This window comes from Rosa rugosa, chromosome 5 (genome assembly GCF_958449725.1).
Source record: "Rosa rugosa chromosome 5, drRosRugo1.1, whole genome shotgun sequence".
Lineage (NCBI taxonomy): Eukaryota > Viridiplantae > Streptophyta > Magnoliopsida > Rosales > Rosaceae > Rosa > Rosa rugosa.
Window position 1 is genome coordinate 27,930,376 of NC_084824.1, and position 25,477 is coordinate 27,955,852.

A 25,477-nucleotide genomic window follows, 5' to 3' on the forward strand; every position below is an offset into this window, starting at 1 on the left:
ACTGCAACATTTAACCTTGGGAAAAGCTAGAGGAGGTGGGGTTTTCTTATAATTACAAAGTCACAAACTCGCAACAGAAAAAAGAAACTACCACTATTCAGAGAGATCAATTGATGTCCAGAACAAAAAGAAAGCATCAAGTAATGCAGTATTGATTGTATCTATTCATTATAAACCTGGTCACCAAAAATGCCTACTATCCACCTTACCACCTATTTCTATTATCTGCATTAAAAGAGTTCATATTATCATTTACAAAGAAGAAATGAGATATACCAATAACACTGGAAAAATTAGATTTGGCAAGTTTATCTGCCTGGTTTTGTGTTGATCCTCTCAATGAAACTGGCCATGTATCTATAAAGAGACAAAATATAACCAAAACACTCACAATACAAATCCTAGTATTGCGTGATCATCTCATTAAGAAAAAGGCTATTAATTAGCAGATTCTTCTGCAGGTCAAACCCATTGTGTTTATCTCTGGCATTTATCGGGCAAGTTGGTCTCAAGAGGTGGCTCTGAACATTGCAAAGCATTCCCTCGTTGAATTGGAAGAGCTTAGGCAAGACTCGTAAAGGAAGCAGACTGGTGGAGGAGGCCAGAGTTACAGAGGAGACAACCTAAACAGCTAAAGAGGAGGCTAAAACAGCTTAAGAGGCTGAGTCTGAGAACTTTGGTATCCATTATCTATTATCTATGCTACAACTAAAGTCTTATGCTAGCTACAGTACTACCATGACTCTTAAATTTGGGTAGGTACTAATTTGTAATCGAGTTGAATCCGTGTTAGGAGATTAGTGGATATCTGACATGATATTCACTAAACATGACATCCAACAACTTCCAACTTCCAAAGGAATGTCCAACTAGTATGAAATGAAACCACAAAACAAGAACCTAGTAATTACGTATCAAAATGAAATGCACCACTACCTTGCAATTAAAGACTTATACAGGACTGCAGAGTTAACTTTCACTGCTACAAATTAAACAATTAATGGTAGATTAATTGATCTTTTCCTGATGGGTTGCAGAAATAGAAGAAGGCTAATTAACCCACCTGATATTAAACCCTGCTTCCTTTCTATCCAGAGAAGGCACAAACGTATGCATTAGAGTGACCTCTATGACATATATATCCTCTTTTAGAGGGTTGTCTTGTAGCTAAGAAAAGAGTAATCTGCACAAAGGTAAACTGTATACTGTTGCTGCTACCTTCAATTTTCGGCTTTAACTTTCACTCAACTTTCTGAACATAATGACAATTACAGAAACATAAATTGTTACTAAAGAGCTAGATAGAATTGAAGTATAAGGATGAATAAAAATTAGAAAGTGAGCCAGATTAGTGTCCTTGATTGATCACATGTATACCCAGCGAACACCAAACACTAACTAAATAATATTGGTCATTATATGATCCTCAGTGATAGCAGTGATGGGTATCTAGCTTGGAGTACTCTTGTTTTTTTTTAGAAGAAATCAAAACCTCAATTACAATCCTTTTATATATATAATACATCCTGAAGAATTGGAGGAGCAAAACAGAAGACACATCACTACGTCTATTGACTGGTCCCGGCCAGCGAGCAAAAGTGTGTGCAGCTCAAGCACATCACCATAGATTGAACGACGTCATATCGATGAATCTTCCAAGGAGTGGACAGCTTGAATGAGTTGTAAGGAGTCAGACTCGAGGCGTACTGAGGATAAACCTCAGTCCAGAACTAACTGGCAAGCTTCAATCCCTGCTAACACTTCCACCTGTGTAGGAGAGAACACCTGGCTCAATCTCAGAGCTTTCCCACCTCGAAAAACCCTCTCATGGTTTCAAATAACTATACCAATACCTCTTGAACTTGAGTGAATATTGAAGGCTCCATCTAAACATACAACTAAACCATCCAGGCGGAGGTTTTTGCCAAAGAGAACGCTGCCTTGGTTGCTTAGGCGGCGCCGGAGCATTTGCTTGCAAGTAATTAGAAATTTAGAATACCAAACCTGTTCACTAAGCATAACTGCTTGGAGTTGATATTCTCTGTCATTCCAAAAGTTTATCCCTGCGTGACTTCCACACAAACCACAGCTTAATAAGTAACCGGCAAAAGGTGTAGAGGGTACAGTTGCTCTAAGAGTTTCTTATATATATATATGTCTTCTATTATAGCCTGATTTCTCTCTTTTTGGGTTAATTCCTTTCGGAAACCCCATGCATTAATAAAGTAATGTGTATAGGTTTGCAGATTGCATGCTGTTGTGCGAAAATTCAACTCCCACTATCTATAATATCATTTTGTATAGATGCGTTAACATTTGTGCAAATTTTGAGTGCCCTCTCCCCTATACTCCACTACTATATAGATTATCTTCCATCTCACACTGCGCATATGTAACTGAATGTTCAAAGCTTAGAGACGATCTTAGACCGTAAATTAAGCACAGTACATTAGAGGCCGGTATTTGAATACATTGTTGCATCAGATTCCTTGTGCCACTTCTCAGAATCTCAGTTAATATTGATACCATATATCTCTGTTCTTTCATCGGGTACAAGTAATTCTGTTACGCCATAGCCACTATGCTAGCTAGGTAGACAGCTACATAGGCAAAGTGCATTTCACTCCAGCTGCGCATTACAAGCATCAAAGAGAGACGTACTTATATATACCTTGCTAGGAATTTGCAGTTACCAGAGTCGCATCCACCAGCAATTTTTACTGAACATAAGGGATTTCAATGCTCTCTCCCCTGTACTCAACTACTATATTTTTCACCTTTTGGGTAAGAAGAACTAGGCGCATGAAGCTGAGATTCATCTGTCTGTTAGTTAACTAAAACTAATATGTCAACTTTTTGGGTACTCTTTAATTCAGGGCACATGTGCACACAATGTTCCACTATATTTTGCAAGCTCACTAAAAGTGATGTCCACATTATATGCATTATTTGAAAACAGAATACATGCAAAGCACAAGGTTTTTCTGCAGTAAATATCTTTGCTAGCTCTGTTATTCCATAGAATTGTGTTAATCAAGAATCTTGGTAGCAGGCAACAGGTTAAGGATCTGTATGTTTTACAAAATTGAGAATTAAGACTACAAAATTAACTAACAAGAACAATCAGTTTCAAGATGCAATCTATATATCCCCACTGCCTTAGTTGCAACTTGCAAGGATCTATAAACAGATCAACATACAGAACTGGCCGGAGAGCAGTACAACTGTACAACTAATAATAGTTGCACTAATTCTCTACTACAAACAGTACAGACTATGAATCAACCTCATCAAACAATGGTCCTTCCAACACTATGATCAAAAAGATCAAAAACAGTATCCATAGCTATAGCAAACTCTGCAAAGATATATCTCTCAAGAATTGTTGACGAATGTTCCACTCGCAGTTCGCTTATGGGCTAACTGAGTATTCCACTTCTTAATGAGTCATGCAGAAGCTTATGAGGCGGCCCCAAGGCACCCAAGGTGAGGAGATCCAAGCCATGATAAAGAGCGTGAGTCTCGGATACAGACTCCATATCTATATATATGTTCTCCTCCACTGGAGAGAAAATTAAAGAAAGAGGAAGACCATGCTTCCAAAGCTAGTTGGGAAACAAGACCAGTAAATTAACCTAAAGGAGCAGAGATGTTTCCAGGTAGTTGTTATTGAGATCGATTGGTAGCTCCCTCACCACCTTCTATATCTCGGATTCCAGGACTTTACTATCAAATGGGCAAAATCCCACATGCAGTAGGTATTTATAGATTAACCACACAAACAAGTCTAGCTGGCTCCGACCTACCAACCTACCATCCAACCCGTAGAAACCAAGATTGAGGAGGAGCTCGCATATATAAACCCGATCCCCATCTCTGATTTCGTTGACAACTTTTCTATCTGCAAAACCAAAAGGTCATTCATTCATCATTGATGATGATCGCAATTCAGAAATTCTGATCTCAGATCAGGTTTGCTGTTAAAACACTTCACCCATTGCGAAAGAGAACGAAATGGTAGTTATTTTCTCTTTTTTTTTTCTTAAAAAAAGAAAGAAAACAAATAGGGAAACTTTCACTTCAATAACCCCCAACTCACTCACTCTCTTTCTCTCAAGACAAAAGAGTCGACGCAGCTCAGTCAAGTCTCTCTTTTTGCCCTCTAACCTAACAAGTTCAATTCTTCTTCTTCTTCTTCTTCTTCTTCTTCCCTCCCCTCTACTTTTCCACAAAGCCAAGCCATCGTCTACCTTTAGCTATTGGGGTAGCGTAGCTTTTCCTCTGTAATTAATTCCCTGTGAACATTTCTCAATTGTTTCCTTGATATTCTTCTTCTCCTCCTGCTCTAGTTTCTATCTGGGCTTAGGGTTCTTGGATTTTTGCTGATTACTGCGCCGTCATAATTGGTTTTGCCTGGAGAATTGGAATTCCATATTTTCCTCACCTAATTTCAACTGGGTGTTTTTTCCCCTACCCTACCCTACTATGCCATCTCAGCAGAAAAACCCACCTGGGAATTCGCAACCTCTGCCGCCCCAGCCACAATTAGCTTCGAATCATAGTCACGCTCAACCCGACAAGCATCCTTTCTCTATAAGGTGATTATTTGATTTCCAATTTCATGTTTTTTTCCGGTTCTGTTTCATAAGTTTTGCTATGTTTTGCTGTATGCTTTCATTCTTGATTCATACGTTGCTCCTTAAATTGATGGCTAGAATTGCTTTTGCTACTGTCTTGCAATTTCAAATTCGGAGTAGAATAAATCTTGTAGGTTCTGCTTTACATGACACATTTTTGTCTGAGCATTCAATTGTCAAGGCTGCAATCTAAATTCCAATGCTACTTCAATTCCATGAAAAGAACTATTTTCGGTCCCTCTAATATGAGGCCTTGTTAAACGAGTTCTTTTCGGTACTGAGATTCATGACTGCTGTTTTGTGCTCGGGCGTTCTGTTTTCGCTTTGGTGATATATATGTATTCTAAATGTGCTTTTCAGTCTCGAAGTTCCTTTTAACTTTTTGTTCACCTTTTGTACAGTGTTATGTGATGAGTTGCAATTCATTGACCTTGGATTATTTGCTAACTAGTTCTATTTCCAGACAGCATGTTCTTGCTTGTCGTCAGAGAGATGTCATTTCTAACTGGCCATTTCCAAAGAAATACTTGCATATGTGTCTCAGTCGCGGTATCAAGGAGGTGTTGCCACCGCTTGAGTCCCATAAATCAGCTCTACAATCAATTAGAGGAGTTGTGAGTTTGAATTGTGCTCAGCAAGAACATGAGGATGATCATCTCTTTCGAAACAAATCATTGGATACTGTTGTGCAGGAGAATGAATGTGAATGTGTATTGAACACTGAGCCATCAATATCAGAATTTTCGATCCAGTATTGCCCTTCTTCTCCCTTAAATAGAAGTCATGAGACTAATTTAAGTCATGAAGTTGCTTCCAGTTCCATTTTCATATGTTCAACAGATCAACCTTCAGCTACAATACCAAGCTCACAAAACAAGAATGGTTTTAGTCCCCATGTTGCTTCCAGTTCCAGTGTCGTAGTTTCAACAGATCAACTTTCAACTTCAATACAAACTACAACTACGTTGACTTCTATTAGGAAGCTGAGTCGTAAGGAAAGACGACGTAATGGTAAGCAGAAGAAGCGGACGATGGCTGATATTTTAGATGTAGCTAAGCCATGTACAGCAGAGGATCTTCTTAGGATTAAAAGATTGTGCTGTGTTTCAAGCAACCCTCTTGAGCTGGGGGGTGAAGGAACGAAACGTATCATTGATGATGAGAATAATTGTGAATCTGTCCTAACCAAGGATTGCTCAAGTGAAAAACTTGAAAGAGATTGTGAAGCAGCTAATCTCAGTATGCAATCCAGACAAAGATTGGTGGTGAAGTTCAATTTTAGCGGACGTGAATCCAATGTCCAAAGCAAGATTTGATACAACTTGGACTACTATAGATGGAGGTACCCTCTCAGCTTCATTATCATTCTTCTGTGAGCTCACAAGTTTTTATATACAATTTTAAAGAATTAGATGTAGGGTTATAATCATTAGAACTCTGCATTGCATGTTATGGATTTAGCAAGAATGAGGCTCACTGTGAGATATAAACTGATAGTGTCTTCGGATGTAGTTCTATAGAATTTATTTCGTCTTTATTTGGCATGTATGTGGTAAATAGAAATGTTTAATGCAGGACTTGCCACTATTAATTAGCTTCTATGGGTATAAGAAGTACTTCCTTCTGGTATGCAATAATTGATCTGTGTTAAAAAGCAGTCAAGTACTGGTAGGTTCATGTCTTAGATGGCTTAAATTCATATTTAGATATACTTGGTTCTTTTGGAAAAAGTAAGTTCTAAATTGCCCAAAATTGGAAATAAGTTGCTTCCTTTCTGAGATGGGAAAGGTCAACATGCTTAATGCTATGGTCCTCATTTAATTTAAATAGACCTAAGTTTACTTATCCAAATATATATATATATATATATATATATATATATATATATATATATATCAGATCCTATCCAGAGCGGAGCTCCGCTTTGAAATTAACGTGTGAAGTTCGAGTTTTGGGTCACTTTTCGGTCGCATATCCACATCTCGACCATTCAGTTTTTAGGTACTAGTGTATAGATTGTCTCTGCAAATTTTTAGCCAAAATGATGATCGTTAAGATATCTAACTCGCTTAAACCAATGGACGGACTGAATCTGTCAACCTGAACCGTACTAGCTTTAAGGCAATTATCAATGCCTTAACGATCATCATTTTGGCTGAAAATTTGCAGAGACGATCTATACACTAGTACCTAAAAACTGAACGATCGAGATGTGGATATGCGACCGAAAAGTGACCCAAAACTCGAACTTCACACGTAAATTTTCAAAGCGGAGCTCCGCTCTAGATAGGATCTGATATATATATATATATAAGCTCCTCTAAAGTAAGGATCAAAGTGCATTCCTCATTAATGACATCAAGCTTAACTGTTTTCCTGCATACACAGTGCATCGTTCATATCAATATTTATTTTTGTTTTGCTTTTTTTGAGGTTCAACGAATCAAATGATATTTTTTTTTTTCCAATTTTTGTCTCTTCTTCTCCCTCTGAGTCAAATTTTTTTTTGCCATAATTGTTTCATTTCTTTGAGTATCAATTGATACAAGTCAGATCCTAGATGTAGAAATATAAGAAGGTAGATTCCTTCTCCATTGAAAGAAATGATATTCTCTATTTTTCTTTTTTGGAACAATGATCAGCACAAGTAAATAAAAGTATCTACTGTCTACCATTTCTGTGTTTAATTTCATAATGATTTCATACATATATTCCCTTAATTATCAATTCCTGCTCTTTGAAGACAACATTTGGTCATAGAAAGAATTGGTGATACACTAAATCGTCTTCTCGGCCTCCTTATGAAAGTTTTGTTAAAATTGTGCTTGTGGTTTTTGACAGGTTTAGGTGGAAAAAATTAGTTTTGATGGCTGTGTAGGGAAGGCATGAAATCCCTTTCGGTGGGGGAGAGGAGACGTGTTTGCTAGCAGTCTCAATCAACGCCCAGGGGCATAAGCTTTGGGTCATTGATGAAGGCGGTGGCTTACATATGTATATGAAGCTGAACTTGACCACAGCTATTTCTTTCTTTTTTTCCGCCAACAATTTCTGAAGGACCTGAATTTTCCCCATCAGGATGATAAAAGCAAAAGAAAAGGTTGTTGATGTTTGCTGGAGAGAGAAGAGAGAGAGACAGAGAGAGAGCTAGCATCTATCTCTCTCGAGCCTAATTATGTTGCATGAGGATATTTGATCAGTTTCCTTGACTGAATCTACTCGAATTTGTATAGAACTTTATGCTAATGACGAGTTAGATGGCTCTTTTGATCTTAGTATGCTACCTCAGGATGGTTTCCCATAACTATGGAAATTCATGTTGGGTAATGATGATCTTAGTTTGTTGGGACTGCCTCTCTGACCAAGGACTGCTGGCCTGCTTCGATTCTTCAACATTCCTGTTCACAGATGACCTCCTGACAATTGTTCAAGCTACTTGGGATTTCACTGTCAGTGCCACCTTTTAGTATCAAGCGTGTTGCAAAATTGACCAAGCTCACATCAGTCGCCATTGGTTATTTAACCTTGACCAAAGCTATAGACAAGACACCATTCTCTTTCCCATCACTCATTTCAGTAACATGATGTTTTAGAGTACTAGATTTATCCATATCATTATTCGAGATATTCAAAAGAATGATAGGTAATCTATCCTTAACAATTGACTCCAAATTCAAAGAGTTGTCTTTTTAACTTCTCATACTTATGGAGATCCGGTGACAATTGATGCCAGTTTTTGGTTCATAGAAGCCCGTATATAGAGGTTTCCAACCATCCATTGAGCAAGCACCTTCAACACTTCCTTAACTATTCGAGATATTGTTGTCTCAAAACATTATGGGTCTGTTCTAGAGTTTAATCTCGAGGCCATGGCACAACATTGAACAATTTATCCATATTCCAATCCAAAGTTCAATAAATGTTTATCAGTCATCTCATCTCTAACCATAATCGAATACACTCTATCATCAACAGGCACAATACCAAATATAGTTTTTTTTTTTTAGTTGTATCATACAATTGAAACTTCGACTAATATTTAAGTGCTATGGTCATTCCTTACTGTCCGCCTATCACCTAACGATTCTTATAACATTGTTAAAAGCTAAACGATTCCAATTCTGAAAACATATATAATAGAAATTCGTTATTCATCAATAACAATGAACTATCCGTGAACTTTAATTGTTTCACGTTTTTAATATCCTAAATTAAAATTAAATTTTCTTATTCAATACAAAAAAAACAAAAATTTTATTAGTCAAACGAAAAAAAAATATATATATATATACACACACAGATCCTATCCAGAGCGGAGTTCCGCTTTGAAATTATGGAGTGAACTTCGAGTTTTGGGTCGCATATCCACATCTCGACCGTTCAGTTTTTAGGTACTAGTGTATAGATCATCTCTGCAAATTTTCAGCCAAATTGATGACCGTTAAGGTATTGATAACTGCCTTAAAGCTAGTACGGTTCAGGTTGGACAGATTCAGTTCGTCGATTGGTTTAAGCGAGTTAGATACCTTAACGATCATCAATTTGGCTGAAAATTTGCAGAGATGATATATATATACAGGCCTTCTCTGCTAAGGAGGTCCTTACCTTAGCTTACGATACAGAATTTCATATTTTGACTACTTTTCGATTACATATTCACATATTAACCGTTCAGTTTTTAGGTCTTGATGTATAGATCATCTCTGCAAATTTTCAGCCAAATTCATTATCGTTAAGGCATCCAAAACTGCAATTTACACGAACGGTTCAGGATGGACAGATTCGGTTCGTTCATTGATTTAATCGAGTTCGATACCTTAACGATCAGCAATTTAGCTGAAAATTTGCAGAAGTGATCTATATATTAGGACCTAAAAATTGAACGGCTGAGATGTGAATATAAGATTGAAAAGTGGTCAAAACATGGAAATCCGTACCTTAAGCTAAGTTAAGGATCTCCTTAGCAAAGTGATTATATATAGGGCTAATTACTGTTTAGTACCCTGTGGTTTGGGTCGAACATCAATTCAGTCCCTTGACTTTCAATTTCATCAAAAACACCCCCACACTATCATTTTCTCCTAATATATTTCCACAAAATTAATATATATTTGTATACTCAACCGGATATGGATTAAATCCAAAATAGAGATATATATTAATTTTTGTTGGAGCATGTCAACAATATGCATGTGGTCCGGTGGTTAGGGCTTTCACTTTCACACCCACTTGCGTGGGTTCGAGTCTCCTCAAACGCAAAGTGTTGATTTATTTTGGATTTAATCCATATCCGGTTGGGTATACAAATATATATTAATTTTGTGGGAATATATTAGAACCATGCATGTGTTCCGGTGGTTGGGGCTTTCACTTTCACACCCACTTGCGGGGTTTGATTCTCCCCAAACACAAAGTGTTGATTTATTTTGGATTTAATCCATATCCGGTTGGGTATACAAATATATATTAATTTTGTGGGAATATATTAGAACCATGCATGTGGTCCGGTGGTTGGGACTTTCACTTTCACACCCACTTGCGTGGGTTCGAGTCTCCGCAAACATAAAGTGTTGATTTATTTCAGATTTTTTCATTTCAGATTGGCCAGGGTCATTTTAGGAATTTCACTTCCATGTGGGGCCCACCTGTGCTTAGTTGGATCGCCACGTCAGCAGCTAACGGCATAAATTAACGGAATCATAACGGATGGACCTATTGGACGAGAAAATGATAGTGTGGGGGTGTTTTTGATGAAATTGAAAGTCGAGGGACTGAATTGATGTTCGACCCAAACCACAGGGTACTAAACAGTAATTAGCCCTTATATATATCCAAAATGAACTATCGACTCTTAAATATCCTCTACACAAATCTTCTGGCTTTTTGTCATCAAAATCAAGCGACTTGAATTTTTGGCACATCGACAGGAATCGCGGAGCACGAAGAAGGAAGCTCCGTCTGGTAAGTCAAGTCTTCCTCTCTTGACTTGTCTGGTCTAAATTCCTCTAAACTAGTTACTAGTATTAGTCATTTCCAATTGAAACTATTGTAGGATTTTAATAGGATAAGGCTTATGATTTTGTCTTCTGGTCCAAATTTTCTGTTCAACTGAGATTGTTAATTTGTTGTTTGTTGATGTTGTCTTGCTTTTCGTGTCCATTTCTAGATATTAGTATCCTAAGCACACTGCTATTTCCAGTTGGGTGACATAAGCGTGTTATGAAACTTCCAGTTGATGCTATTACCCATAATATTGTATTGAGTTATCAAATTCTTATTGTTTATGGGTACAGATTATATATTATGTACATATTAGGGTTATTATCACAAATGGTACCTGAACTATACCTCAATTTTATTGATGGTACCTGAACTTCAATTTTGATCACAACCAGTACCCGAACTTTTTCGATTTCATTTTAAATGGTACCTAGAGCCACCTCCGGTCACTATTCTGACTAAAAACGGCATGGGAGGCGATCATAGTGATGATTTTTGTTGATTTCAAGGGTTGCGATCATATATTGTGATGATTTTTTGGTAATAGACTTGCCTTGAACTTGTTTTTTTGTTTTTTATTTTTTTAGATTTGGGTTTTTTGGCCGGAATAGTGACCGAATGTGGCCTTAAGTACCATTTAAAATGAAATCGAAAAGTTCGGGTACTGGTTGTGATCAAAATTGAAGTTCAGGTACCATCGATAAAATAGAGGAAAAGTTCAGGTACCATTTGTGATAATAACCCTACAGATTATATATTATCGTTCTTTGCATATGTATGTTGTGTGCTTATTTCTAAGTTGTCATGTGCTCAGCTTGACTAATACAATCATTCATTATTACTAACTTGTCATGTTTCATGCACCCACTTGAAATTATATAAGTGTTGAAAAAATGGAAGATTTTGTGAGGTTAGCTCTTACCATTCTTGTTCCGAGTATTCATTATTACTAGTTAGAAAATGTTTGGGTACAGATTATATATCAACGGTTAATAATAAAGTAATTGAGTTTTAAAAAACTTGAAAAAAATAAAAGATAAATTATTTTAAAATTCTATAAATGACGATATATTATATAAACTAAAAGGCTGGAGATAAATAATTAAATAAGCTAAAATATTGATCACAAGTCTTAAGACGACGTCGTCGCCAAAAATCCCAAGGCTCGAGACTTTTTTAACCCAGGTCCGAGTGAGTCAAAGACGATGTCATCGCCAAAAACCCTCCATTCAGTCTCCAAAAACCAGTGAACCACTGTTGCAGGTCTCAAGACGACGTCGTCGCCCAAAACCCCAATCCGAGACGATGCCTAAGCAACCCGCCGTCGACGGTAGACTCTTTGGAACAATACTTCATGCCTATGAATTAGTGGTGCATGTTGCCTTCTTTTTAGCATTATTTCTAACGTCGACAAGTTTTGCAATACTACTCTTTTATCATTTTTGAACTCTGCATGTAGTGCAACCATGAGGAAATTGATGTATATAGGAACTTTGCAGTTTGTGAACTTCCAGCAATTTTGTATATTTGGTTTCATTCAACCAGTACCTTAGTCAATAATATATAATTTTGGTTAGTTCTAGCATTTGTAAATCATTGGATTTTTAGATTTTTTTTTTTTCATGTGAAAGTTTTAAGGACGTTTTTTATTTTCATGGGGAGGAAAACTTGTCTGTAGATCATGCTTTGAATGATTTGCCCAGTTCAGATAGCTGAGATGACGAGTGCAGTAATGCGGAGTTCTCCTCTGTTGAAGGAAATCTAGACAGAGATCCGTTGGAGGATGAGGATTTCAGTTTAGAAGGTTTTATGGAAGGACAAACAACTAGTAACACCCTAGCATCAATTCAAAAAGATGAAGGAAAGGTGGAAGATGGGAATAATTTTTTTCCTATAGAGGGGACACACAAGGATGGAGCAGTTGGCCTGCAACCAGGGATCATTTTCTGGAAAAAGAGGAACACATAAAAGTCATAGTGAAGACAGGGGAAAGCAAGGAAAACCTGGAGATTTTAAGTCCTCAAGGGCAACATCCTCGTTGGGATTGAAAATTTCAACTAAACCTGTAGAAAGGAGAATTCTCAGAAGATACAGTGATGGCGACTTGAGAAAAGGTAATTGGTCTTCCGGGTTGGGCGGGTCTCCAAGCTCGAAAACCAATGCACCTTCAAATTCTGGGAAAGTTTCAAGAGCCTTGCTTAGGGTGTTGAAGCCTGAAGACTTTGGAGGTAGAAGATATTTGCAGACAGAACAATCCTTGGGAGACAACAGAGTAAGCTGTAATTCAGTGTTAAGAGGAGGAGATGAAGATGAAGGCGTTGTTGAAGATGAAGTTGAACAAGAAGATGAACAAGTAATTCTTGGAAATAAGCAAGGAGTAAATGAAGGAACTTTAGAAGAAGACACTTGTTAGGTGTCCTATAATACTTACAATGACGTATTTTTTGGATTTAAGGACACTTATCTTGTGCCATAGTAAACATTTGAGTACATCTTTTGAACGTCCTAATAGATATTAGAGGACGTTTGTTCAAGTTACAATGACGTTTTTCCAACGTCCTAGAAGACATTAGATGATGTTTTTCGAAAGATACAATGACACTTTTCACGTGTCCTAGTAAACAGTTTAGGACGTTTTTCGAACGTCTTTAAAAGACACTTACAATGACTTCTTGATAGATGACGTTTTTTTTAAGTGTCATCTAAAGTTTTTCAAAGACGTTTTTCCAATGTCATTAAAAGTATTTTATGTAGTAGTCCAACCAGAGAAGTCAACAAACTATAGAGTTGATTTTGTGTTATACATTGCTTCCTTAGGTCTTCGATTATGGTATATGGCACTGTCGTGATTTTGGACACGAGGTCGATTAATTATGGTGCTGCCTTGATCTTGAATTTGTTTGAGTAATTGATAATGAATGTTGGTTTGTGAAAATTGTGAGCAGCTTTAAATAAAATTCTTTTTTTCAGAAAGTAATTAATAAAAACCAGAATTAATTACTGTGATAATATTTAAATGGAAAAGAAAAGAAAATAGAAGCAGCAGACCCTTGTCGAGTTGTCGGCTTCAACCAAACACGACCTTATCATCATCCATTTTCTCATTCTCATCATCCATCTTCCGATCCCAATCCCAATCCCAGTCCCCTAACTCATCAATCTTTCTCACAAACCCTAATAACTTATCCAGTTCCAGCTCTCTCGCCGCCCTCAGGTATTACTTACCTTTTCTTTTACATTCCAACTCTATCTTTGTCTGGTGAAATTGGGGTTTTGGTCTGTTTCCCTATTGGGAAAGTAGAAGTCGATCCAGAGTTTGATTTTCTTGGTCTGAAATGGAATGCTTAACAATTTTTTCGCTTTTTTGGGTCATAATGAATTCAAAGATAGCAAAAATTGCTCTTCCTTTTTCTGCTGGGACTTGGGCAATTTGAATGAAAGATAGATTTTATTGATTTTTTGTTCCAATTCTAGAAACAAAGTAAAGATTGCCCATATTACAAAAACAAAGGTAACACCGAAAAGTTAAAAAATTTCAGGCTTTATGGTTCATAATTTGAGCTCCAACTTTCTTTTGCTCTCAAAGCTGGCTCCTTGAGCTGATTTTGCATTCATTATGGGTGGTTTCTTTCTAGTTCCTTGGCTTGTTTTTTATACAAATAGCTGTGTAACACTAGGGTTTCCGCAGAATAAAGCTTCAGTGGTCGGAGGATGTTTGGTTGGTTTTGCTATGGCGCTCTCAGTTTAAATGATGACAGGTTTGCTTCATCCCAGTCATGAGTGAAGCCATTATGGGGAAGTGCTCTATGTTTCTGTCATGTGGATAATGTGAGACTGACTGATGATGATGATGATATTGTTACATCCAGCAGTGTCTCCCACAGACATAGATTAGTGCAGGAAGAAAGCTTGTGATTGCCCCAAATGGGGGCGTTGTCGTTGCCTTTCTCATCGCAAAACTTCTTGCCCATTACTTCTGTCAGTTCTGACTTCTTTCCTTGGAATCCTCGCTTATTTGAAGTCAGCAGAAATCATAACAACAACAGTAAGACCAAAAATATCTCTTTTCCTGTTTCTTGCTCATCTGTCAAAACTGTGCGTAGTCCTTCACTAGACAGGCATGTTGTGAAACAGAACAAGATACGGTTTGTCCTGAAGTTACAAACACTGCTCCTTTCCAAACCAAGATGCTATATTCCGCTTCAGATTCTTAATAAATGTCGATCGTACCTTTCCCTATCAAAGCCCCGGTCCATCCTTTCAATGATCCATCGTTACCCTACCATTTTTGAGGTCTTCTCAATACCAACAGCACCCATGCCATTCAATGCGTCCAAGTCATTATCACAACTCTGTGTCCGTCTAACCCCAGCTGCAGCAGCGCTTGCTGCTCAGGAATCAACTCTTAAATCAGCCATCTCTGACTCCTTGGCTACCAAACTCCAGAAACTTCTTATGCTTTCTTCTCATCACCGGCTAGTTCTGTCAAAGTTGGTTCACCTTGGTCCAGATCTTGGTCTTCACCCTAATTTTCGGTCTCGTCTCTGCAATGACCATCCAGAAAAATTCAAGACTATTGATACCTCCTACGGCCGTGCACTTGAGCTTGTATCCTGGGACCAAGACCTGGCAAAACCTTTACCGCCTCCAGAAGTTCAATCGCGTGGGCTGATAGTAGACAGGCCTTTGAAGTTCAAGCATTTGAATCTTCGGAAGGGTCTGAATCTGAAGAGGCGACACCAAGAATTTTTGATGAGATTTAGAGAAATTCCAGATGTGTGCCCTTACAATACCCCTGCCTCGGAATTGCCAAAAGAGTCAATTGAGGCAGAGAAAAGAGCTTGTTTGGTGGTGAGAGAGATGCTAGGGATGATGGTTGAAAAGAGAACATTAATAGACCACTTAACACATTTTAGAAAAGAGTTTGGTCTGCCCAACAAGTTGAGAGGGATGATTGTGAGGCACCCTGAGTTATTCTATGTGAGCTTGAAAGGGCAGAGGGATTCTGTATTCCTGGTGGAGGGCTATGATGAGAATGGTTCACTTTTAGACAAGAAGAAAGAAACTTTGGTGATAAAGGAAAAGTTGATGGAGTTGGTCAGGGAAAGCAAGAGGTTGAGAAAAGAGAGGAGGAAAGCTCGCCTTAATAACACTAGGATTGATGACTGTAATGGTGATAATAGTGATGATGAAGATGATGATGATGATGATGATGATGATTATTATGATGATGGCTTCCTGGATTTGTTTGAGTCTGAGGATCTGTATTTGGATGACATTGGTGATGATAAAAGTGAGACACTAAATTACAGGCAGAATGGTGAGTTTTGGACTGCAGATGCTTATTCTGATGTTGAAGGCAGAGATGGGCAACATTTGGAGCCTTGGTAGTTGCTAGAAAAACTGTACATATCGTCCCTGTCTGAAATGTTTTGTGCAGATTTGTGATAATAGCTGGATAGTTTTCCTTGTCATATATAGATAGATCTAAACACACACACACTCTTTGAATAGATCATTGGCACAAGGAGGAGAGTCCCTCAAAATCAGCTTTGTGCTTGTTTCGTTTTGAATTAACAAGCTTTAATCAGGTTTGGTTTTATTAGTACGGAAGGATCATACATTGTCCCATCACTTGCAATGGTAAACTAGTTTATTTTCAGAAGTTGAGTGACTAAATATAAAAAGAATCAATCAAGGGTGTGTTTTTTCTCTACCTCTACACTGCTCAGTAGAATTCAAACACCATCGCCACTCGAGTTTCTCCACAAATTCAAACTCAAACTCAAAAGCCCATCTTCTCCTTCAGTTCTTCTTCTTCACTCTGCATGCAACTGTGTGTTGTGTTGTGTACGTAAGATCAGACCCAATAGTCTCTGCATTACCAAAACCCCAAGGGCAGGGCATTTACTTGCTGCAACTCGCTTGCTCTCCTTTTTGTTTTTCCTGCATGACGTCAACTCAGATGGGCTCTCCCTACAGGCCTACCAAACACAAGTGTCTAACTGAGGAAATGGAAATAAACTTGGGGAAATTGGCGTTTGACCTCAATTTTCATCCATCGCAGCAATTAGTGACTACAGGTCTCATCGATGGCCACCTTCACTTGTATCGATATTCATCTGGTGGTTCACTACCTGAAAGGTCCAAACAAAAAAAAATTCGGCTCCCTTCACAGATTATGACTTTATGGTTATAGGGTGTTGGAAGTTCATGCACACAGCGAATCTTGCAGAGCTGCTCGGTTCGTCAACGGTGGCAGTGGTAAGTTCTTGTACATTCACGTTGTTGTTGTTAACATATTGTGGTATAACTATTTGGGCTAATAAGCAGCTATTGATGGATTATGTAGCCATTTTGACGGGGTCTCCAGACCACACAATTCTTGCAATATGTGGAAACTGGTTCTGCTCTCGCTTGCCTTGAAAATGCTCATGAGTCTCTCTCTGCTCTCTTCTTAATCGGTATTCAAGAGTGCTCATTTTGGTCATATTCTGAACAATCATATCTTCATCAGCCTCTGGAGATGATGGAGGCTGTATTAAGGTTATTTTCTATGACTTGTGGTTCCCTTGCCTTTGTTATGTTTTGTATTTTTTTTTCCGTAATTATAATTCCTTTGCACCTTTGCCTTTGTTCATTCTTCAGGTCTGGGATACCAGACAACGATCTCGCTGCAATTCCTTTAATGCTCATCAGGACTACATCTCCGATATGACTTTTTCAGCTGATTCCATGAAACTCCTGGGAACTAGGTAATCCTCCATGTTGTTGTTTTCTTTATTTGTTCCTGCTATTCAATTTAAATGTTTACTCCTGAACCTATTTATTTATTTTATCTATTTCTAATGCACTGTTAAGTGGGGATGTAACTCTGTCTGTTTGCAATCTTCGAAGAAATAAGGTAAGGCCAGTACTGAAAGTTTTCAGTTTAATTAGTTGGTTCTGTGGTTATGATAGGTCCTAGATAAATCTGAGTTTTCAGAAGACGAGCTACTGTCTGTTGTTATCATGAAGGTAATTTCTTTCTGCTATGTCTTAAGTGATCCTTCTTGTAATATTATGATCCAGTACTCACAAATTTCCTCCCTCTTGGCATTTTCGTTCTCTCTGTAATCCCTATCAGAATGGTCAGAAAGTTATTTGCAGCTCACAATCTGGGAATATATTGTTGTATTCATGGGGTTGTTTCAAGGATTGCAGGTATGTTATTTTGACCATGTATAGCAATTCAAAATGGATGATTAAAAGTCAATAGAAACGGTCTTTAGCCATGATAGGCAAACTTTCAATTTTGTATACCTCACTTTCCCCCAACTGATTTTCCCTTGTTAATTATTTGAATTCCAGACTTTCCAGTGATCGTTTTATTGATCTCTCTCCAAATTCTGTTGATGCTTTGTTGAAGGTGAGTTGGTCATATTTCTTTTATATCATCTAATGGCATTCAAGTCAGAGTTTGTTTATTAAGCATTTTAAATTTTTTGGCTAGCTTGATGAAGATAGACTTATTGCTGGATCTGAGACCAGACTTATCAGGTGAGACCTCATGCAGAATGACTTCATCATACTTTCATATTTTGCTTTTCTGGATGTGAAAAATTAATTTTATGAATTTCTTTAGCCTATTAGGCATATGGCCAAACAGAGTCATCCAACCAATTGCAGAGCACTCAGAATATCCGGTAGAGCGTCTTGGTATGTTTTCCTTTTCCAAAGGCTTGAGGAATCAATGTAGGCATTCATATATCTTATGATTTTTAAGGTCAAGATTTTCTCCGACGGTTGATTGTTTCTAAATAGCATTTAATGGAGTCGGACCCATTAATAACAAGCTTGTGATTTGTACTTCTTAACATGTATGTTCTATTCATGATGTGAGGTGAATATGATTTTTAAGGTCAAGATTTTCTCCAACGGTTGATTGTTTGTAAATAGCATTTAATGGAGTCGGACTTATTAATAACAAGCTTGTGATTTGTACTTCTTAACATGTATGTTCTATTGATGATGTGAGGTGAATATGCGCTAATTGGTGTCACCTTAAACGTGGCCTCTCTTTAATATGGATTCAATTGTTTGATTTGGTGTTATGGCCTTCTCCTTAACTGGATTACGGTTTTAACATACTTCGTTTCTTCTGCCGCTTTTTCTCATGATAAAAAGTTTCTGGTGCAGCATAGCACATGATCAGATATTAAAGGTCTCTATCTCCCTCTCTCTCATTTATAATGGATCAAAAAAGTTTTGGAGTTTTGACAGGAATAAGGATTTCTTGGTATATGCCTATTAGCTTTGGTTTCATTCTGACAACTGATTAGTAGAAAAAGTAAAGTAAATTTGGTTCTTTCTCCATATATTGTTGTCTTTTGTGGAAAATGTTTTCGTCAATAAGTCACCTTTATGGTTTTGTGATACAACCTCTGTTGTCTCACTTTCTAGTATTGACTAAATATCATATGTTTAGGAGGTATCCAGCAGTTTTATGCATTCTCTCCTGATTACTGTTTCTTGCAGCTGTGGGATATGGATGATATATTGCAAGGCTCTGGAAATACTTCAAGGTACTCAAGCAACTGTGGAGGACAAAGATAGTGATGAGATGGATACAGATATTAATACTCCGAAGTCTAGAAAAGGTATGCAGCACTATATATAAATAAATAATCGTGTTGTGTATTCCATAGATGCCCCTTGATCTGCGCCGCAATAATAAGTTTTAGGCAAAACTATCCCTACCCTTTCATTTAAGCTCTTCACTGTAACTATTCTTTTAAGCTAATATAGTTGCAGATGATTTATATCTTCTGCATCATTTGGGCCTCACTTTGGTCGTTAGAATATTTATCAGTATATTTTGACTAAGTTTATCAATGGATCCTCCAAATTTTGAGGAACAGCTTTCTTTCATTGCTCATACTCGGACTTTTTTTGTATCTGCTCCATTTCCATCTCTGATTTGCGACAAATTAATTGCGATAGTTAAAATAATTTAGAACTTGATTGCCCTGTGGAAATGCCAGCAGTCTGAGGATATTGTTGTTTATGCCTTCTGCAACATAAATCTAATTATTTGATTATGTTGCTAGAAATCTACATCATATCATATTGTTGGAGGCATTAATTCTGTGCTGTATAATTGTGTTTGATTGGTGTGACAATCTTTGCAGGAACAAAGAGAAAAAATGCAAGCAAAGATCATGTTATGGGTTCACACAACTTGTTTGCTGATTTATAGATGGATGGTTGATTACAAGTTCTCTCTAACTTTGACAGATAATGTCGCTGAAGAACGTAAGCTACCCTTGTCAATCACATACTGCTAGAAAGAAGTTTGGTTCCTGTGGAATTTTGGTTTTTTCCTTTGGGTTAGGGAATTGTAAAATATTCATTTTTGATATTTTTACTTTTTTGTCCTATTTATGTATGTTAATGAAGAGTCTTTTTAATTTGTTTTTTTCGCTGCTCCAGACTGAGATTGGAAATATTACAAGATTTGCAATATTATCTTACAAGACTTGCAATATTATTTTATGAACATCAAATGTATGTAGATCTCTCTATGCTTAACCTTGATTGGAATCATACAAGAAGTTTGCTAGAGATATTTCTACACTCAAAATAGTAGGGTTTTCAGTATAGAGCGGTGATCCAACTGACCCGACTGTACGTTATAGCACAAAGGTTGACTATACAAAATGAATATACCTAAAATAAAGATTGTCGAACATCCAATGAAGAAACGAAAAGATTTCAGCTTGATGTTCATAAATATTACTTTCATCATCTGCTTTGAAGGACTAGACTGTTTTTCACTCTTTTCTTTTATAAGGTTTTTCACTCATGTTTAACTCAAAGAATCAGCTTGATGTTCATAAATATTACTTTCATCATCTACTTATGTACCCTCACTTTGACCAATATATGGAAGTTGGACATACTGGTCCCCAAGTGTCTTTTTTGTATTTTCTTGTTGTAACCATATGTTTCTGATATTATTTTTCTTTTCTTTTTTTTCTTATTTATTCAAAAAAAAAATTTCTTATCAATTAGAGTTAATATACGGAGTGATCTAATTGAAGATATAACGCCTTCAATTGAAATATTTTAGTGAACATGACTTCAGTACTTCTTTTCAATAGTTGATACAAGACTAGAAAATTGGCCCGTGCTTTGCCACGGGTTTTGTTCTTGTAAAGAAATTAGAAGGATCAAATAAGGGGAGGCTATGGACGGGAGATCATGGCTGTGTGCATATCAAACAAAGTCCATATCAATTCAAAGCCCAGACACCGAATAACAAAACTATCAAAAGATAGCAGCCTGTAATTAAGAAACAATTGAAACGTCTTTTCATATATATGGCAGACGCGTAATTATAGTGGAAGACCAGGGGTAAAATTGTCAGTTTACTGTTACAGTTGTGAATAGTAAACTCATCTTTCATTATAATATCATGAACTTTGTATTTGACTGTCATGTATGGTCGTATGGATATGCTCATATGCATACCGGTAGGTTGTAGAGTTGAAAATGCTTGTGGTCAACTCAAAAATGCACAACTTCATCACTGAAAATTCCTAGAATAGGACTCAGCGGCATATAAAATAACGATCACCAAGAAACTAAAGGAAGTTCATGGAAAATGCAGGGATTATAAACAACCGAAAACAAATCCTTGCATGTTATGAGTTCATTATTCAGGATGATAAGAATTATCCTGGTATTATCTGCACTGTTCATCCCCTCTCTGAAATCCGTCAGATCCGTAACTCTTATTCTTTTCTGGTTCTTCTCTCTCTTTCGCTATCTCCGAAATTACTCAGACCAAACATGCCGCCGAACACAAAGAAGGCACCTAAAAGGGCGAAAACTGAGTAGCTCCAATAACTCTGATGGAGGTGCCCGAAAGAGTTGAATTGCGGCCTCCAAACTGAGCAGCTCCACAACAATCTCCGATGGAGGCCCCCGAAAGAGTACCCGAATCGCCGCCTCTAAAGCGTCGACTTCAGCAACTGTCTCTAAGGTCTCGAACCAAAATTCTCCAATTTTGGATTCCATAAAGAAAGCTTCTGTTGACGGCACTGAAGCGGTGATTGAGGTACCGAAACAGAAACCGAAACCTGCTTCCAATGAAGCGGTGGTTGATGCACCAAAAGCTGCTTCTAATGAACCGGTGGTTGAGGCGGAGAAACCTTCTTCCAATGAGACGCGGTCGCTAAAAGAGAAGGCACCAGCATCAGAGGATTTAGAGATGTCTGCCTCACCTACCGAAGCCAAAGAGGTGAAGGATCAAAAGAAACTCATCATGAAGAAGAAAGCCTCCGGTCATTCCATGAGCTTTTTGAACTACCTGTAAGTATTCAAATATCCATCAAATTAGTAATTACGTCAAATGACTAAAGTTATGTGACATTGTTAGATTGAGTCAAGAATATTCAACAAAAACTAATCAATCCCCCAAAGCTAAACCATGATGTGAGTATTGAGTCAATTGCTTATGTTTCAGTTTCAAGTTGAGATATCTCAAAAATGGAAAGAGCTTCCAGCTGAAGAGAAGGAGCAGTGCGTAGTGACTGATCGATATGGTCAGTCATCAGTTTCTGAGGAAGAGTTGCTTGAGTTAGTTCGGATTGATACCTGTTGCTCTCCAGACCGCTTCAGGTCTTTGGTTGTAGATTTTAACGATGAGAAAAGGCAGCTTGTTCAGCAATTGGATTTGATGTGTTGTTTAAGATGTCAGGAGGGAAAATGCATCACTCTATGTTGCGTGTCCTTGTGGACTCCGTAGACCCTAAACCATGTACTATAACCATGCACGAAAAGGAGATTGAAATGGATGTAAGTAACTTTGAAAATGTGATGGGGTTGAAGAATGTTGGGTCAGAGGTCACCTTTAAAGGTTCCACTAACGATCACCCTGAGTTGATGGCGATAATAGACTCATTGTGAGGGAAGGATAAGAAGATCAGTTTATGGGACGTGCAGACCTACCTGAAAGATACATAAGAAGTTGACGACAAGTTCAAGCGCCTATTTGTGTTGTTAACAATGAGCACCATCCTTAGCCCATCTGCCTCACATATGGTACCAAAGAAGTGGTTGCTGGCCCTGAAGGACACTTGCCTGATTAAAACTTTAAACTGGGCTGATTACTCATTCAAATGTTTGATGGAGGTACTCTCAGTCCTATTGTAGCGGTTGTGTCATGTTTCTGCAACTATTCTATTTCGATTGTGTTTCACATGGGAAGACCATTGTGGACAAGTCCTTGTACCCAGTTGAAGCTTGGGGGGACCAACGGGCAAACTGCTCAAATGGGTGAACAAGCAAGGTAGTTTGCTAGATGAAACTGTTCTTGTGGCAAAGGTTGGCAATCATGTTGGTACTGAAGATCAGGCCAAAGCATATGGGGTGATTAAGAAAGAAATGCCTCAATTAGCTGCTAAAGTGAATGGGCTAGAAAATAATATGTGCAATTTGAGAGATGATATGATGGGAAAGATGGACAAAGTCTGTCGAACACTTTGACTTCACAAAATGTGAATGCCAATCAGAACCCTCAAATTGATGGCTTAGCAGAGAAAGTGAGCCCAAACAAAGCTTCAAAAAAGAAAGTTGGAGAGCAATATGAGGTATGAAGTTATGAAGTTGTGGGCAGTAGTAAATGGAGAATGAAACGGAGTGCTGTGTTTCTTGTTAGTTGATCAATAATAAAGGAATGCATTGAGTGCATTTCTTTATAGTTGTTGTGTTTCTTTGTGGTTGATCAATAAATGAATGCATTCACTGCATTTCTTTATAGTTGTTGTGGTGTTTCCATTTGTGTAGTGCATGTCGCACCTTGTAATAAGAGATGAGTGGCTTTTAATGGAGTTACTTTTCAATGTATCCCTTCTCTGTTCACTGTTAATGAATGCATCTACTTTCCCATTCTGTTTACTGGCATGCAACTACTTTCTATCTCACGTAGGTGTTACCGGTATATGGGGAAGAGTGGCGACTAAAAAAGAAGACCCCTCTTTGATTTGCCTATCTGACTCAACATCTGTAGTCAGCCCACTGAAAAGTATGAAGAAAGTTGATGTCAACCCAACGACCAAGAGTAACACCGAGAAGATTGGTAACTTCAAAGTCCAGGGAGATCGAGAGGAGGCTGACAAAGAAGTGCTCAGGTTTGTTTATGATGTGTCAGCTAAAGAGAATGAGACCATTGTGGATGGTGAAAATTTCTTCACTAGCCGAAAAGTAGTTTGGTCACTTAAACCTAACAGATGGATTGAAGATGATATAATCAATTTATTTAGTGACTATCTATTTCTAGAACGCTTGTCAGGCGATAGTTGTTGTTACTTCACAACCTACTTTTGTCAAAAGATAAAAAATTACAATGACAGAGACATGTGTGGAGATTCGGCTATGACAGTTTTGAAGGGTTTGGGTTTACAGAAATTTGAGATTGACATACCCGAGTGCGAGAAGATAAGGGATTGGTTTTTCTTTGTATTTAGCAGTAATTGTTGGTTTTGTTTTTTTATCGTACGTCATTCTCACATTCATATTTTCAACAGATTTTCATACCAATGTATGACATCAATTATTGGTACCTGCTTGTTGTGCGTCATGATAACTAGATAGGAGAAGTGTGGGATAGCTTAGAATGTAACAGGAGATGAATCAATAAGTGTAAAGCCGTTTTAAATAACGTTTTTATGTTGCATTTGAATCTTTTTGTGTTGAAAACCCCGTAAGCCTTGTACTTATAGTTATTTTTTGCTGATTGTACACTTGCAAACACTGGACATTATCTAACACCAGTGCGAGAAGGTAAGTGATTGGTTTTTCTTTGTGTTTAGCTATAATTGTTGGTTTTTCTCTCGATCATACATCATTTTCTCATTCATATTTTCAACCGATTTTCATACCAATGCATGACATCAACTATTGGTACCTGCTTGTTGTGCGTCTTGATAACCAGACAGCAGAAGTGTGGGATAGCTTAGAATATAACAGGAGACGGATGAATAAGTGCAAAGCCGTTGTAAATAACGTTCTTGCGGTGCAGTTGAATCTTTTGTATTGAAAACCCCATAAACCTTGTACTTGTCGTTCTTTTTTTCTGATTGAGCAATTGCAAATATTGAACATTATCTACGACCATATGGAGTTCACAGTGAAGAATGTTGTGAAGAAGAAGTTTGCTGACTTCCATGTCTTCAAGCAAGCTCAATGCCCTAAACAAGATGCAATAGTTGTTGTTACTTCACAACCTACTTCTGTCAAAATATGAAAAATTACAATGACAAAGACATTTGTGGCGATACGGCTAGGACAGTTTCGAAAGGTTTGGGTGTAAAGAGATTTAAGAATGACATACTCAAGTGCAGGAAGGTAAGGGATTGGTTTTTCATTTTGTTTAGCAATAATTGTTGGTTTTTATCAAGATCGTTCATCATTCTCACATTCATATTTTCAACAGATTTTCATACCAATGCATGACATCATTCATTGTTACCTGCTTGTTGTGCATCTTCATAACTAGACAGGAGAAGTGTGGGATAGCTTAGAATGTAACAGAAAACGGATGAATAAGTGCAAAGCCGTTGTAAATAACATTCTTGCGGAGTTGCGGTGCTGTTGAATCCTTTTGTGTTTAGAACCCCGTAAGTCTTGTACTTATCGTTATTTTTTCGTGATTGTGCAGTTGCACATACTAGACATTATCTACCACTATGTGGAGTTCACATTGAAGAATGTTGTGAAGATGAAGTTTGCTGACTTCCATGTCTTCGAGCAGGCTCAATGCCCTAAACAATAGGCAATAGTTGTTGTTACTTCACAAC

At 37.6% G+C, this 25,477-nt stretch overlaps 3 protein-coding genes across 6 annotated transcripts; all 3 read left to right on the plus strand.

The window, feature by feature from the left end:
- Positions 1-3,890: 3,890 nt before the first annotated feature.
- Positions 3,891-7,985, plus strand: LOC133713080 (uncharacterized). The gene is made up of 3 exons (XM_062139206.1): positions 3,891-4,598; positions 5,101-5,979; positions 7,479-7,985. The coding sequence occupies exons 1-2, from the start codon at positions 4,486-4,488 to the stop codon at positions 5,951-5,953; spliced, it is 966 nt and encodes a 321-aa protein (XP_061995190.1). The 5' UTR covers positions 3,891-4,485; the 3' UTR covers positions 5,954-5,979; positions 7,479-7,985.
- Positions 7,986-13,682: 5,697 nt separating this feature from the next.
- LOC133708762 (protein WHAT'S THIS FACTOR 1 homolog, chloroplastic) lies at positions 13,683-16,275 on the plus strand. Its single transcript, XM_062134282.1, has 2 exons — positions 13,683-13,848; positions 14,323-16,275. Exon 2 carries the CDS (start codon positions 14,559-14,561, stop codon positions 16,023-16,025), a length of 1,467 nt encoding a protein of 488 aa, XP_061990266.1. The 5' UTR covers positions 13,683-13,848; positions 14,323-14,558; the 3' UTR covers positions 16,026-16,275.
- A 209-nt stretch (positions 16,276-16,484) lies between these two features.
- Positions 16,485-20,034, plus strand: LOC133708763 (WD repeat-containing protein 55-like). 4 transcript variants are annotated; one of them, XM_062134284.1, is made up of 10 exons: positions 16,485-16,898; positions 16,987-17,180; positions 17,283-17,389; positions 17,496-17,651; positions 17,761-17,837; positions 17,985-18,042; positions 18,127-18,173; positions 18,267-18,332; positions 19,152-19,273; positions 19,805-20,034. In XM_062134284.1, the coding sequence occupies exons 4-10, from the start codon at positions 17,646-17,648 to the stop codon at positions 19,870-19,872; spliced, it is 444 nt and encodes a 147-aa protein (XP_061990268.1). In that variant the 5' UTR covers positions 16,485-16,898; positions 16,987-17,180; positions 17,283-17,389; positions 17,496-17,645; the 3' UTR covers positions 19,873-20,034. The 4 variants fall into 4 exon arrangements, with proteins under 4 accessions (XP_061990268.1, XP_061990267.1, XP_061990269.1 ...); XM_062134283.1 differs by having other exon boundaries at positions 17,595-17,651; XM_062134285.1 differs by having other exon boundaries at positions 17,595-17,651; positions 17,994-18,042.
- Positions 20,035-25,477: the final 5,443 nt, after the last annotated feature.